Source organism: Alternaria novae-zelandiae (assembly GCF_023758075.1).
Source record: "Alternaria novae-zelandiae strain BMP 2774 chromosome Unknown scaffold_11, whole genome shotgun sequence".
Taxonomy (NCBI): Eukaryota; Fungi; Ascomycota; class Dothideomycetes; order Pleosporales; family Pleosporaceae; genus Alternaria; species Alternaria novae-zelandiae.
This window is the reverse complement of record NW_026056971.1, coordinates 312,849-327,527: the sequence shown is the minus strand read 5'-3', so window position 1 is coordinate 327,527 and position 14,679 is coordinate 312,849. Positions and strand designations below refer to the sequence as shown.

General features: G+C 51.3%; 6 protein-coding genes across 6 annotated transcripts; 3 read left to right on the top strand and 3 right to left on the bottom strand.

Moving 5' to 3' along the window:
- Positions 1-709: 709 nt before the first annotated feature.
- On the top strand, positions 710-2,294 carry J4E88_005897 (uncharacterized protein; the record flags this gene model as incomplete). The annotated part of the gene is made up of 3 exons (XM_049399529.1): positions 710-1,145; positions 1,214-1,470; positions 1,521-2,294. The coding sequence occupies 3 exons, from the start codon at positions 710-712 to the stop codon at positions 2,292-2,294; spliced, it is 1,467 nt and encodes a 488-aa protein (XP_049254542.1).
- A 494-nt stretch (positions 2,295-2,788) lies between these two features.
- On the top strand, positions 2,789-4,628 carry J4E88_005896 (uncharacterized protein; the record flags this gene model as incomplete). The annotated part of the gene is made up of 4 exons (XM_049399528.1): positions 2,789-2,876; positions 2,933-3,119; positions 3,184-3,319; positions 3,363-4,628. 4 exons carry the CDS (start codon positions 2,789-2,791, stop codon positions 4,626-4,628), a joined length of 1,677 nt encoding a protein of 558 aa, XP_049254541.1.
- Positions 4,629-4,905: 277 nt separating this feature from the next.
- J4E88_005895 (uncharacterized protein) lies at positions 4,906-5,567 on the bottom strand (the record flags this gene model as incomplete). Its single annotated transcript, XM_049399527.1, has 2 exons — positions 4,906-5,376; positions 5,559-5,567. The coding sequence occupies 2 exons, from the start codon at positions 5,565-5,567 to the stop codon at positions 4,906-4,908; spliced, it is 480 nt and encodes a 159-aa protein (XP_049254540.1).
- Positions 5,568-5,800: 233 nt separating this feature from the next.
- Positions 5,801-6,696, top strand: J4E88_005894 (uncharacterized protein; the record flags this gene model as incomplete). Its single annotated transcript, XM_049399526.1, has 3 exons — positions 5,801-6,021; positions 6,073-6,142; positions 6,199-6,696. 3 exons carry the CDS (start codon positions 5,801-5,803, stop codon positions 6,694-6,696), a joined length of 789 nt encoding a protein of 262 aa, XP_049254539.1.
- Positions 6,697-8,270: 1,574 nt separating this feature from the next.
- J4E88_005893 (uncharacterized protein) lies at positions 8,271-8,967 on the bottom strand (the record flags this gene model as incomplete). The annotated part of the gene is made up of 2 exons (XM_049399525.1): positions 8,271-8,910; positions 8,963-8,967. The coding sequence occupies 2 exons, from the start codon at positions 8,965-8,967 to the stop codon at positions 8,271-8,273; spliced, it is 645 nt and encodes a 214-aa protein (XP_049254538.1).
- Positions 8,968-11,329: 2,362 nt separating this feature from the next.
- On the bottom strand, positions 11,330-12,117 carry J4E88_005892 (uncharacterized protein; the record flags this gene model as incomplete). The annotated part of the gene is made up of 2 exons (XM_049399524.1): positions 11,330-12,013; positions 12,112-12,117. The coding sequence occupies 2 exons, from the start codon at positions 12,115-12,117 to the stop codon at positions 11,330-11,332; spliced, it is 690 nt and encodes a 229-aa protein (XP_049254537.1).
- Between the last annotated feature and the right edge of the window lie 2,562 nt (positions 12,118-14,679).

Here is a 14,679-nt window from a genome sequence, read left to right as displayed (position 1 = left end):
AATCGGACTTTGCAGTGCGGGCTGGCGTATGAGGAGCGTTGTCGGAATCGAGAGTGCGAGGAGATGGAGATGACGAACGGGTAGTCTCGGACAACTCATAAGTCATTCAAACATCAAGGGTCCCGAAATCGGCCCATTGCATTGATAGACTACGATAAGGGCGGGCTATCGCGTTGGCGGCTGTCATCTTTGGGCACACGACGAAGGAGCGGTGGGCGAAGGCACGATAGCAGCCTCGAATTAACAACTGTCCTACACGGCATGGATGCGCCAAACGCCGTTACGCGTCAGGGCTGATGAAGTATGGCCACTACCCCGCCATGATGGATGACGTGCGTGTTCGCCCGTCTCTTGTATGCCGGCGCATCATCACGTTGTCGCATAGGGATTCATGTTGTCGCATGGGAGGGTGTCGAGGTGTCGCGTAGGAGAGAGATAGCACACATACGCGTGACTATGCAAGATATAGCCTGTACGCGCATGCAAGGCCAGGCTATGATGTCGTTGGATGCATCGCAGCCCGCATCCCGATAACCCCTCATTGGCCCACCCCAGCTGTCCCGCCTATCGCATCCCAAACGCCTTGGGCCCTTAAGCTCTCTATCCGCGCAAACCTGATTGCGACGCGATATCTCTTACCAACGACACGACGCTCCTTTCACTCGTACGCTTCAACAGCTACATCTGTCCAGCCCCCTCCATCCTCACCATGGCCGCCGAATTCGATGCCTCCAAGCTGACGGCCGAGCAACTGCCCGAACTCCTCAAAAATGACCTTGCAGTCAAGGTCGCGGGCATTGATGTCGACGGCGTCCTGCGCGGAAAGCTCATGGCCAAGAAAAAGTTCCTCAGCATAGCCAACGAGGGCTTCGGTTTCTGCAGCGTCATCTTCGGATGGGACATGCACGACCAGACATACTTCAAGGAGCTGGCCATCTCCAACAAGGAGAACGGATACCGCGACTTGCTCGCCATACCCGACCTGACCTCCTTCAGGAGGATACCGTGGGAGGACAACGTGCCCTTCTTCCTTATCAGTTTCCACGACCCGGACACCAAGGGCACCCTCAGCGCATGCCCAAGAAGTCTGTTGAAGCGCGCCGTGGACAAGCTGAAGGAGAATGGATATGGCGCTATGGCTGGTGGTGAGTCCAACGCCAGTTGAAGAGCGGGTGCTGCGCGTCGTCAATGAAGCTGATGTGTTACTGTCTAGCCGAGTATGAGTTCTACCAATTCCGCGCGCCCCAGAGCCACGATGGCTCAGAGAGGAACACGTCGAGCACCGCCGCCTTCTTGCGCGACAACCCCGTCAACTCGCTCCCGAGTCTTACCGAAGGCATGTTCGGATACAGCATCACTCGGCCGGTTCACAACCAAGAGTACTACTACGGCATCTTCAACACATGCGCCCAGTTTGGCTGCGGAATCGAAGGATGGCATACAGAGTCCGGCCCGGGTGTCTTTGAAGCGGTGGGTGTATCAACTCGGGGGCTCGGGCAAAGCAGACTGACACAGCATAGGCTCTCGAATTCGGCGAGATCCAGCAAATGGCTGACAAAGCGTCGCTCTTCAAACTTGTCGTCAAGTCACTCGGATCCAAGTACGGCATAACACCGTGCTTCATGGCAAAGCCGCGCGAGGGTCTCCCAGGAAACAGCGGCCACATGCACGTCTCAATCGTGGACAAAGAAAACAAGAACCTCTTCTACCGAGGCGAAGAGGACAAGAATGCGCCATACTCAGACATCGCGTACCTTTCGGACCTTGGTCGGCATTTCCTCGCGGGTTTGATCGACGGTCTCCCCGACATCATGCCTATTCTCGCACCCAATGTCAACAGCTACAAACGGCTAGTAGAGAATTTCTGGGCACCTGTTACTGTATCATGGGGTCTTGAACATCGCGCCGCGTCCATCCGTCTTATTTCTCCTCCCACCTCTTCTGGTAAGGCAACACGCTTCGAAGTGCGTGTGCCAGGCGCAGACACAAACCCACACTTCGTCCTTGCTGCCATTCTAGCTCTTGGCTGGCGAGGTATCGAGAAGAAGATGGAGATTAGCATACCGCCTCTAGGCAAGGGCGAAGATGTTGGCGGAGAGGCGGATAAGGGCGAGCGCCTAGCCAAGAGCCTGAAGGAGGCCACAGAGCGGTTTATGAGGAAAGAAAGTGTCGCGAGAGAGGTATTTGGCGATCAGTTTGTGGACCACTTTGGCGGCACCAGGCAACATGAGATTAGGCTGTGGGATGAAGCCGTGACTGATTGGGAAGTCAGAAGGTATATCGAGACGGTATAAGTTCTTGTTCGTAAGAAAAGTAAGATTGAGGAAAGAGATGGAATATTTCACAACGTAACCTACTGTTGATTCTACGATACCACATTCCCATCCGCGATACGCGTTGTTCTGCCTCAATATACCTTTTCCAAGAGTCAAATACCAGTTCCAAGACTTCATTTCTAGTAGCACCGGAAGTATTGACGCCCAGAGGAATATATCCGGGAGAATTTCCCGGTGCGTCATTAGCGGCAACGAGAAGTGACACTACACATGCAACTACCTGATCCTACCAAGCACTCCAAGCTTCACTAGAACACACAAGGCTACTCTTCGGCGGGCACTGCGCCGAATACTTGAAGTCTGGGGTAGATCGCCGCTCACGATGCGGAGGTTTTTGATTGCGGGTGCAATTATCCGGCTCAGGCGTGCAGGAATCTGGGAAGGTATTTAAGTCGACTTCGTGATGAAGAAAGTGAAGCTCTTGTATGCGTACATGCTGTCTGTAGTCCAAGATGAAGGCAATCAGCTTCGTCGTAGCATGTCTCGCCGCGTATGCAAGTGCTGCAGTAATAACGCGTAGTGACACAGGTCTATCCTCAAGTACGCCAATCACATTTTCCTCCTCAACATCCATGCCATCTAACCATCTCAATCAGACGCACAAGATCTCTTCGACTGGTCCATGCACATCCAAGACAACCGCTACGATGCATCCTACAACTTTATCCAGTATTCTGACAAAGGACCATGGTCTGTCCGCTTCACAGCGTGGTATGTAGCCGGATTATTGCACAGAAACCAGGGAGACGATGTGAAGCACGCAGAAGCCTCTATCAGGAACATGTACGTATCATTCGAACATAGGAGAGTCGAAAGAAAAGAAGCTGTAGACTGACGATGAGAACAGACTGGCCTGCCAAATGACAGATGATTTCGACGCTCCATGGTACGGAACATACAAATTGTCCCCCGATGAACCAGATCCAACGCCTGATTCGGGACTATACGCACCAAAGATATACATACGTCCCCAAACATCTATCGTCACTCCCTCCAACCCCCATGCTAACACACACTCCCCAAAAGACGACCTACGACCCCAACTGGCGCGACTTCATCGGCACCCAACTAATCCAAATCCTCTCCGAATTCTCGTCCCTCCTCGCCCCCTCCCTCATAACCTCCATCGAAGATTCGCTCGAAGTCGCCGCCGTGGGCAGCATGCGCCGCAACGGCACCTACCCCACAATCGACGATAACCTGACAATCGGCTACACAAACCCAGCCATGATGCGCGCTCTCCTCTGCGAATACATCGGCACCCTTCGATCCAACTCAACCTTCACGTCTTTTGCGGAAGACCAAGGAAACAAGATATTACAATTATTCCAACGAGAAGGCGCAGAGACGATTAGCGAGTATAACGCGCCTACGTACTACGGTATCGATGTCTGGGCCATGGGTGCACAGATCAAGTACGGTGTTGGTAAATCCAGCATGACGAAAGCTGCGAAGTATATCCTGCCGCGGATGATGGGCGATTTGGCGGATCATTATAATGGGTATCTGGGAAATGTGGTGGGGCCGTATGATAGGGCGTATACGAGGGATATCACGCAGCATTCATCCGTTTTGTCTTTGGTACTGTGGGGTCTTTGGGGCAGGGAGCGGACGAGCCAGCCGAAGAAGATGGAGGGGGATTTACTGTTTGATGTCGCTCAAGGAGCGGCTATGGCGCTTGTCCTGGGGGGTGTGGAGGAGCTTTTGCCCGCGCATGTGGAAGAGGCGTTTACGACGAGGGACTTCATTGGTAAGCCAAAGTGGCTGAAACGAACGGTTTGGGATGAGCTGGAGGGAGGTGAACCGAGGATCGCGTCCAGTTGGGTGAGCAAAGAGTTGATGATTGGCGGGCAACAGGTGGATGAGGATGTGAACAGAGGGGATCAGTTTGTTCCTGCTATTGTGCGTTGGGCGGGTGATAAGGAGCATAAGCCTTATCCGCTTAACACCTTCTTCGCCCTCTACCCGTCTGCGTCGTGGATCCACGCTGTCGCTTCGCCGAATCATCTCTCCGTCAGCTACCCCAACCGGACGCAGGAGGGAAGCGATATCTTTACGTTTGCGCTGTCGAATGTGCCGCCGAGTTGGACGCTGGGAACCGGAAGACGGATTACGGGATTTGAGGATCTGCCGTGTGTGGAGATTGAGGTTGAGGCAGAGGGCTTGGTGAAGCAGAATGTGACGTATGGTACGGCGCTGAGGAACCATCTGTTCTACAACATTTCGTATGTGGTTCCGCAGGACTTTGAAGGCGTGCCGAGGGTGGAGTTGGATATCAAGTATACGTGCTAGCTAGCTTCTAGTAGCGATAGGCTATCGTATCTGTCGGAGCCGGTGATTCCTCACACAATGATACTTTTCTATCAGCCTGGCGCTCGTATCGATACTCCAGACATAGTTCCCAAAGACGGTATCATGGGTACTTTGGGCCTTGGACGATAGGCCTGGTTTCCTAGTACGCTCGGTATTCAGGCTTCTGTCGTTCTCTAGCAGGTGCTCGCTTTCGTAGCTGTGGTATCGCGATTCGTCCGTAATCTCATCGTGGTATGATGGCGTTGTAGGCTACCAATCAAACTTCTTCCATCGCATCCTGCCCATGCTGCCCAAAGAGTTCTTCGACCAACCCAACGAACTCGGCCATGGCGTCTTTCTCTCCCTCTTTCCCCTCTCCTTCTCTTATACCTTTCAACTCCTCCATCGCGTCCTTGTCTCCCTTCTTCTGGGTCCAATACTCTTCCTTCTTTTCCTGCCCTCCATTAAAACCTCCACGTCCACCTCTCCAGGCACCTCGGCCCCTTCCTCTCATGCCTCTTCCTCGTGAGGCGTTTCGTTCGAGCATGCGCCGCCGGCTCTCAGCTTCGGGGTCTGGCTTTATCGTCTTGGCGTATACGCGTTGGAGTGACGGGAGTAGTGTTGGGTGTGTTTTGAGTAACTCTTGAAATTTCGGATTCGTTGCTAAGACAGAGAAGTCGGTGCGCTTCTTTAGGTAGCGCGGTACTGGGGCGGGAGGAGGTGGTTGTGGGAGGGCTGGCTCTGCTGGCTTTGGCGTGTCTGATGTGGTTTCGGGATGTGTTGTTTTGTGCGATTTGAAGCATGATAATGAACAGCTGTACGCGGTCAGTGTTGTAGATCCAAGAAATCGCAAATGGCAACGCACTATGGAAGAGCGCAAGTCGGGCACTTGTATTTCTTGGGCTCTGCGTTGCAGAGGCCGCAGAGGACTTCTGACATTGTGCTGTTTGTTGGCGGGGTCGCAACTTTAAATCTAAGAAGGGAAGGACGAATGTGTGTCGTGAGAATGGTGGTGCTGGAAGTATCGAAGATGACGTCCGCAATCACTCGCGACTTTTGCGCTCCAAGACGCGTTCCCAATCGGGCTAAATCCCGCGGCGAACTTCCATTGCTCATCACTCCGCCGAGGTTTCCTCCATTGGCTCGTTGACTCTTACAACACAACATACAATATGTCTGCCGCATCGCCATTACGACAACTTCCCTCACGGTCGCTGGGATCCTGGACCTGCCTATCGTGCTCTCGCTCGCTCAGTAGGATACCGCGCGCCCGCAATCCCGCCTTGACCGCACGAAGATGGATGAACAGCACAAATCCTGTGCGGCAGCATGGCACCGTGCCAAGAATGGACCAGATGCATGCGCAATATAAGATGAAGAACCGCACAGTCATGTATGTGCAAGATTCTGTTGGCAGAAAGCGCAATTGCTGACCATAGTATAGGAACTATGTCTTCAGTGTGATAATAGGCTTCACAGCGCTCAGTTATGGCTCAGTACCGTTTTACAAGATGGTATGGTCATAGATCATCACCTTGTCGACAAGAACCCAATCTCACAAATTCTATAGATCTGCCAGGAGACCGGTTGGGGAGGCCAGCCCATAAAGTCAGCGGCCCACGGCGGCGATACTTCCGTCGATCCCTCCGAGCGCCTAAAGCCCGTTGAACACCACCCACGTATCCGAATCACATTCAACGGCTCCGTATCCGACGTTCTACCGTGGAAGTTCGTTCCTCAACAGCGCGAAGTCCGAGTCCTCCCCGGCGAGACCGCTCTCGCTTTCTACACCGCGACCAACAAATCGTCAGAAGATATCATTGGCGTAGCTACATATTCTGTCACACCAGGACAGGTCGCCCCATACTTCAGCAAGATCCAATGTTTTTGCTTCGAAGAGCAGAGACTAAATGCTGGGGAAACGGTGGACATGCCCGTCTTCTTCTACATCGATCCCGAATTCACAAAGGATATTAACATGAAGGGTATTGAGACCGTCACACTGAGCTACACGTTTTTCAAGGCGAAGTACGACAAAGACGGACATTTGACGCCTGTTCCTATGTGAGGAGGGATTGGGGTATGTACGATATGTGTACACAATACGTGCGGGAAAAGAACCCACAATGTAAGGCTGATGTAGGAATGCTATTCACCGAGCACCACAACCCTCCACCTAAGTCATTTTCAAGCCAGTTTGGGTTCGATTACAATGAAAACTTGTGCCGTTCACTACACTACCGTTGTGAAGTAGCATCGATCTATACAGTGCGCCACCAACTTCATAAGTATCTGGCCAATTTGGACGGTCAATCAATTTTACACAGAGCAGGCCTCTCCACCCTCAACTTCAGACTGCACAGTAAACCCTTCTCCGGGAGCTACTCGCTTACATATCCCTCATGGATAGACATGCAGAAGAGAAAGAGCTTCGGGAAAGCTATTACATCCACTGCCGCAACAGGGGCTACACCATCGACGAAGCCTCTGAGCGCAGCCTCAAATACGTCGAGCGTGTTCTCAACGCAGATTCAACCATCTCGAAAAGATACCTAGAAGAGCTGTATCAAGCGAGTGTAGCGCACCATAGGTATTCATCGTCTCCACTCTCGTATAATGATGACCCGCCGATGCATAGCTCACGGAGAGCCAGAGATGGCGGTGGATACGATGCTTTTAGTGGGTTCTCCGGTATGATGTGGACTCTTTTAGACGACAATGACAGCATATTTGCAGACATGCGAACGCAAGCTGAAGAAGATTGGAGCATACCAAGTGTACCAGAATATCGCGCTCCTCAGCACATCCCCTCCCATTACAACTACCAGGGCAATGTTCAGGAGCCGCAATGGCAACACGCGGGGGATCGGATTCCGCCGAGCTATCGCCGTCCGGATTACATCCCTTCTGCTTACGACTATCAGAACCATGCTCAGCAATCGCGAGAGAACTCTGATAGGTATACTGCTAGAGATTCTGGCCCCCAACGTTCATTTTCTTATGGCCCTCGTAATAATTCATACAGCTGGTTTCCCAGTAATGGAGACCGGAGGCCACCTTCAGGCTATCGGCGTTGGACTGCAGAGTCGAGTCACCCCTCGTACTCTTCATCACCACCCAGCTACACATTCTACTCGTCGTCCGATTCGTACCCGACCAACACTTCCTACTCTTTCCGCCCCAGTGCTCCACCTAGAACCTCTTATGTACCACGACAGCCACCATCATCATCTCAACGCCCAGTCACGCCACCTCCGCAAGGCATCAAACCCGCAATAGATCTTTATATCGTACTTGGTCTTAGCCGAAGCGCCACAGCTGCTGATATCAAGAAAGCACACCGCGCTATGAGCCTGAACTGGCATCCTGATCGCTGCCGTGGACCTGATAAGAAGAAAGCTACTGAGAAGATGGCAGAGATTAATCAGGCGAACGATGTGTTGTGTGATGAGGTTAAGAGGAAGTTTTATGATAGATGGGGAGTATTGCCTAGTGAGGTGTAGAAGAACCAAGATGGGATCTTATAAATTACAATGTTTGTGATCGAAGAAAGTGATCAGTTGCTTTCCTATTAGGGAGCTCTGACGTTTGAGCCTCGTATCGCTTCAGCGTTTCTAGCCTGCAGCTTGAAGCCGGACCCGCCTACAAATTCTCAAGGTATGAATCGACCAAAGGACAAGATTCACTCACCGCCGGCCGTACCTTTACCATCGCCTTCATCGCATCTACCAAGACATCCCTCGGGTATTCTTCAATGTACTGTGCCCAACCGATGCTGTCTTTCGAGTTGAGATGCGCTTTGTGTGCGATACTCTCAGCAATAAAGCGCCGAAGTGGAGATGCCGGAGGAGTGCCTTCGTAGGCGATGGTAACACTCTCAGGACCCATATTCCAGCCAGAAGCAGCTCGGGCCGCTACCACAGTCTCCATCACCGCGTTCTTGTACTTTATATCGACGATCATCTCCCCAAATACGTATGCTTCTGCAAGCTGAACGAAGACCTTCTCCGCTTCTGCGGCGTTCTCCTCAATCGTGCCTCCTCCCGATGTGTAAAGCTCGATTGACATCCTGTCACTGTAAAGCCACTTGATGTAATCGACGACTGTTTTCGCAGAGTCTTTTGGAAGATTGACGACTCCCTCTCTCTGCATGGTCCATTCTGGCTTGACAGCATTCTGGAAAAACACCGAGCTCTTGCAGAGAACACCGCGGTGGACGTGGAAACGTAGTGTTTCCCCAGTACAGCTCGAGGCAACCAACGGGATGATTTCGTCGGCCGGACTATATCAATTAGTGACGACGAACAAAGGGTCGGGCTGCAGGAAATAGTTACTCCATGTTGGCCGTTGGGTGAAGTCGAGGATTCGCGACAAACGATGCGCACTGTGTCGTAGTTGAGGAGGATGCCGCTATAAGAAAGCAAGAGAGCAGAAGGTAAATTTGGAAAGATGGTCCTGACAGTGAGAGGTGCTTTATGTGGGGTACGCTGTGGGCTGCGGAGTTCGGTGGTGACTCGCTGTTCCACTTTGTGTTCTCGAAGCATTAGTGAGTGAAGTGAATAGTGAAAAAGTGTATAAATGAGTTACTTTGAAACCCTTACATTGTGTAAGCGATTGCCAAGTCTTTGATAATTGTGATCTCTCAAATTTCAGCATAATATAAGTTAGCGCTGCAGGTGGCACACAACTGCTTCCCCCAGCTCGCATCGATCGATGTCGCCATCGCTCTACTCATATTTCGAAATCGCAAACTTCGGCTGTCGCCACCGCCGGGTAAGTACACGCTTTCGAGTGATGTCAACTTCTTTATTATGATCAAAGAACTAACAACCTCAAGATATCACTAGCCTCTTCGAACAAGAGCCGCCAGCATGGGCAGAGAAGCCAGTTGAAGTCCATCGATACTGGACTGCTACCGAAGCAGCCAAACATCGCGAAGTAGCTCCCAACGGACAGAATGACATCTATCTTCAACTAGATCCAGAAGTCGCACTCCGACGCCGCATCTTTTCTCCTTAAAGACAGTGTTCGGTTTCCGGACCAACTTCCAACAGCAAAGAGTCCATCTCGTCGGCCACGCTAGCGTATGGGCGTTCATGACGGCTTTTGCTTCCACTATGCGATGATGGTTGAGGTACGCTCGGGGTGATCTTGTTTTCGGACATGTAGTTGGAAAGCCAGGTATGTTGAACCATGATTGGGCGTTGGTCTGGAGTTTTGCGCTCTCTCTTGGTGTGCTTAGGCCCAGCGGGTCGAACACTCGGCGCGTCTGGGGTGGATTTGGTTGGCAAGACTTGAGGACGCGTACGGGACGATGCGCTCGGCTTGCGATCTTTAGGATGACGTACGGCACTCCGCGCACTACTCATGCCGTGTGCACTGCCTGGTCTCGGATTCAGTATCTGTACTGAGGCGAGAGTAGCTGCATCACGAGCAGCCTTTTCCTTGCGGCATTTTTGTACAAACTTGTGGTTTTCCTTGATAGCCTTGATCTTTGCTTTCTCCCATCCCTCTTTTACTCTGCTATGACGGCTGCTAGTCAGGAATAAGTAGCCTTGATTCTGAGAAAGTCTAAATATAGTCTTGCCAATAACTCCGCCGTAGTCAGCGATATGTATAAAAACTAAGGAAACAGGCAGCTTACTGCGGCGACGCTCGCTGTCAACAACATGCCCATCTGTTGAGAGAGGAGCTCGAGCTTTTCCATGACATTTCATCGCCTCTTTATCAGTAGTAGCATTGCTTGAATTCAAGACTCGGCTTTCTGGTTTGGGTATCGATGTCCGCTTCGACCCAATGCTCTCCTGCTTTGTGCCAGGGTATCTCTCGACATCTTCTTCATCCCAAAGACAACCACGGAGTGTCTCAGGGTACCGTTCTTCGGATGAGGTTCGTTTGTGTGCCTCTTTTCGCAAACGATCATGTTTTTTGAGCTGCTCACGAAACCGGTCGCGTTCTGGATCATCTAGCAGCGCATCGTCAACAAGAGACCTTCTCGATGACCCTGTTCGAGGCTCAAAAGGTTGGCGCCGTCTCGGTGTCTCCGCATGCGTGGACCCCGGATTACGGTATTCTTCCCATTCTCGTAGATGGGCCTCATATGCTTTGTGGTTCATGGCCCTTAGATTGTGAACATAGTTATGAGAGTGGAGATGTTCAGTAGAGGTTCTCCAAATCCAAGGAATTTTATACCACGTACAAATGAGTCCTCAATAGTGGTCGAGTCACTGGTCCGAGTAGGAAACTCATGGTCGTTGACGGCGCCTGTGAGAGACGTGGACAGAGGCTGCATCAAATATGTGCACATGTTGAGTCTTCGTTTGACGCATGTTGGTTTATGACTGTAGACGAATCGCATCACTCTGATCATGTGCTTGTCATCAGACAGTGAGGAAAGGACCAACCGCTGAGACTACATGAAACGAGACAGAGACCCTTTCGAGGTGCCTGGCGATGCGAAAAGCTTAGCGTGTGCAAATCGCATGTCTACAGGTGGTCGGCAATTCGGTGAAGCGCTCCGGTGGGAGGCTGGCAACCGGCGTTGACCCATGAGCGAAATTCCAGTGGCACATCAAACATGCTGCAATTCATTTTTAGGACAAATTTTCAGAACAATGCTTGCCCACTGAGATATATTCTATAGCTCTATCTAGTGCTGCTGCCTTGCCCCCAAAAGAGCTCCTACACTAGTTCAAGCAAGATCAGGACATAAGCCCGGTCTCATCATAAAAGGCCCTCTTATCTGCATCAAGCAGTACATCCTTCGTAGCATTAAGGTACGCTGCCTCTCTCTTGTTCTTCTCTTTGACCTCATCACCGTCCGGCAAAGAGTTCCATTTGTCTGGATGACATCTCATGATCATCTTTTGATAGGCCTTCTTGATAGCCGCTGTATCAGCCAACCGTGCGATGCGTAGAACATCGTAGAGATCTTCCGGCGGCTTTTGACCGGGGGCCATACCTTCGTCTGGGGATTCGCTCGATATGCTCGGCGGTCTGGACTGCTGAGGTCCTGGAGATGGGGCTCTAGTGAATTCCTCGTCTGAGGATTGCTCCGACACAGTCTCGCTGACCGTTGGCCCACCACTGTCCTTCGTAGACTTTGTTGGAGTATGAGAACGGTCGCTTGGCTTATGATCACCAGCGAACGCAAAAGGAGAATCCGCTTGATGAGTTCCTTCAGTTTGTGAGGGTTTACGTGGTCTGCGACTTGAGCCAACGAATGAAGGTTTCTTATAATCGATTCGTATGTCGGAGTCCTTTGAAATGTAGTACGCGTCCTGCTCTTTGCTCGTATCATGTAAGGCGCTGGATTGGTATTTGGCGGCTCCTCGTACTGGTGACCGGCCGCGGCCTGAGACGTCTTTACCGTGACTTTTGCGAGACTGTGTATGCCGACTTGATCCCCCGGTATGTAGGGGGTGCGCCAGTGGTGGATCATGGACCTGGTGTGCCGATCGATCATGGATCGGTGTGCGCGCACCGACATTCTGTCGAGCATCTGCGTGCAGACTCTCACCACCATGATAAATGACCTTTTGTCTAACTTGGGAAGGCTTTTGACTTGAGTGTTCCTGATTAGTCCTATCGTTGGATCGGTGCTTTGAAGTGCTAGTGGGAGCTGCGTTCGAGGATGCTGAACATCTGACATGATCTTTACTCAAATTAGTGAAGCTGAACACGATTCGTCTTGTGCAGTTACAAACCTTGAATGTCTTCATCAGCAGTGGCAGCGGCATAGTGGAAGGTCGAAGAATGTGAGGATGTGCTACGAGTAGGAGTGCGGACATCTACAAAGGCCTCCTTCTTTTGCTTCCGTTGTTTCTCCACTTCTTCTTGGTAAAGACTACCTCTCGGAATCGGACGAACCGAAGGTTCGATACTATTTGTAGAAGGAGACGAGGACGAGGCTGGATGGAGTTGTTTCTTGATACTGTTTTGAGCGTGTTGCAAGGCCGTCTCGTGAGTGTCTCCACGATCCCAATAATAGCTATAGATCTCCGTAGCGTGATGTGCATATCGCGAAGCTTTTTTTGGAGAACAATCTTCGTAACGTAACTCGTTGTAAAAGTAGCTAGTTAGATTTGTCTTGAATTCCTGGTCGCTCATGGTCTATAGCCGATAGATTATGTCGGTGTATTCGTGCGACTCTATGAGAATGTAGTTCAAGTGACCGACTGGAATGTAGAATTTATAAGAAACGCTGAATGATTCGAGTGTCGAACCCTGTGAGTGTTTTGTCTGTCATATTGAAGAAGTCACACTGCGTCAGTGAATGCAAGATACTACGCAGTCAGTAGCTTTGAGACTCAAAGCCTCCCATGTACATACTGACTTGAACAGCACTGTCATATCGTGCTGCACTCGTCGTTGGAATTTCTGTAGTGTTGGACCTGAATGGCGCGACGGATATGAAGGCATGTTGGCCTGTTCTATCAGCTATTGAAGTCGTCCAAAAGACAGGTGAGTACTTGGGTATGCACAAGATTACGACTGAAAGGTGCTCTTGTGGCGGGATAGAGAGAGCTTGTCGGGAAGGGGTTGTCATACTATAACACATTACGATTGCTTGTATGACGCATACCAGTGTATGACAATGCGCCGACAGTATGACTCCGATGTTCTACTTCTCATCAGATATCGGCTGAGAAGGCTGAATCGGATAGAAGAAGAGACCCTGCGAAGATGCGTGCAAATCCTGGCCCATGAGATTGCGGCGTTTTCAGGCGCATGAAATGCCTGATCCTTTGCGCCACCGCCAGATGCCCTCACCTTTGGGGCCAACAACAATCGCATTGAGCTTGGACTCCAGAGTTTAAATCGATCGCAGCGGTGACGAAAGCCCGACTTGAAATGCCACGTATTTTGCGCTTGAAAATTCACCCAAATTGGAGGGCGCAGCGCATCTTAGATCCGCGGAGCAACTCACCATGGACCGTGTAATCAGTAGATCCTTGGACGCAACCATTTTGGGTGAAGACTTAATGCTTGTGGTGTTCGAATGTCATCGTGCGTCGAGACTTGTGGAAGTAGTGGTTCAAGACATGCGCAAAGGGCAGCCCCTTGCTGCAGCCCTTTGTCTTTGCATACGCCCCTGCCCTCAGTTTCGGCCGAGATTTCTGAGTGCAGATTGGTCCAGAGTCGATTGCGCTGCAGGAAGAGAAACATTGCCGAGCTGCCACGATTGTAAATTTAGCAGCCGGCAGTCGCTTCTGATGCATATCTAGCGGGTTGTCGCCCACGATGATGTTTACCAGGGCCCTCAACAAGTTTCAAACACCTCAAGAGAACTCCAAATCCAGTTTATCCGCTCGCGACGAGTAAAGACACCGTCAAAACTGTATGACAACCGGAAGAACACGGGAGAAAGAGACCCATGACGTCCAGATCTTCAAAATGGCTCAGCGGCTGTCGGTGGATTGCATAACGACCTTGGGGAGTGAGAGGGGAGACATGGGATGCGCGGAAAGAGAAGGAGAGCACGAGCATGCCAGCCCTGTGCTATCTCGCAGGCACACTGATCCCATACCTTTTCGAACCACGAAGCCAGATCTGGATGTCGCAACAAATAACATATCCAATAGCGACTCTCACGTTACTGAAAAGACAAACTCGCTGGTTTATCACCGCGCACTTTATGCGCAGCCGTCTGGGAAACAGTGCTCGGAGAGTACGATCGAAGATCCGCCACTGCAGTCAGAGTCTTCATACCCAAAGAGCAGCCTAATCTCGTCAGCCACACGGCCTGATGCCTGCGTCTCAGGCGATCACCGCGTTCTTGGCGAGCGTATTGGAGCTAGAGCAAGAAGCCTTTTGAGATCGACGATTAGTATGAGGCACTCAACATTGGAGAATATTCGCAAATCCGTCGTGCAGACAAGCGACTTCCGCCTACCTCCTCAACAGCCGGAGAAACGCTTCGTTGACGACATCGGGATGTTATTCCCTGGGGTCTCCGACCGTCAACAATGTACTCGCTCCGAAGCGCATTTCGTGACATCCTTCCGCCTCTGCGAACCTACAGAGTACACAACTGCGCTAGCAGACCATG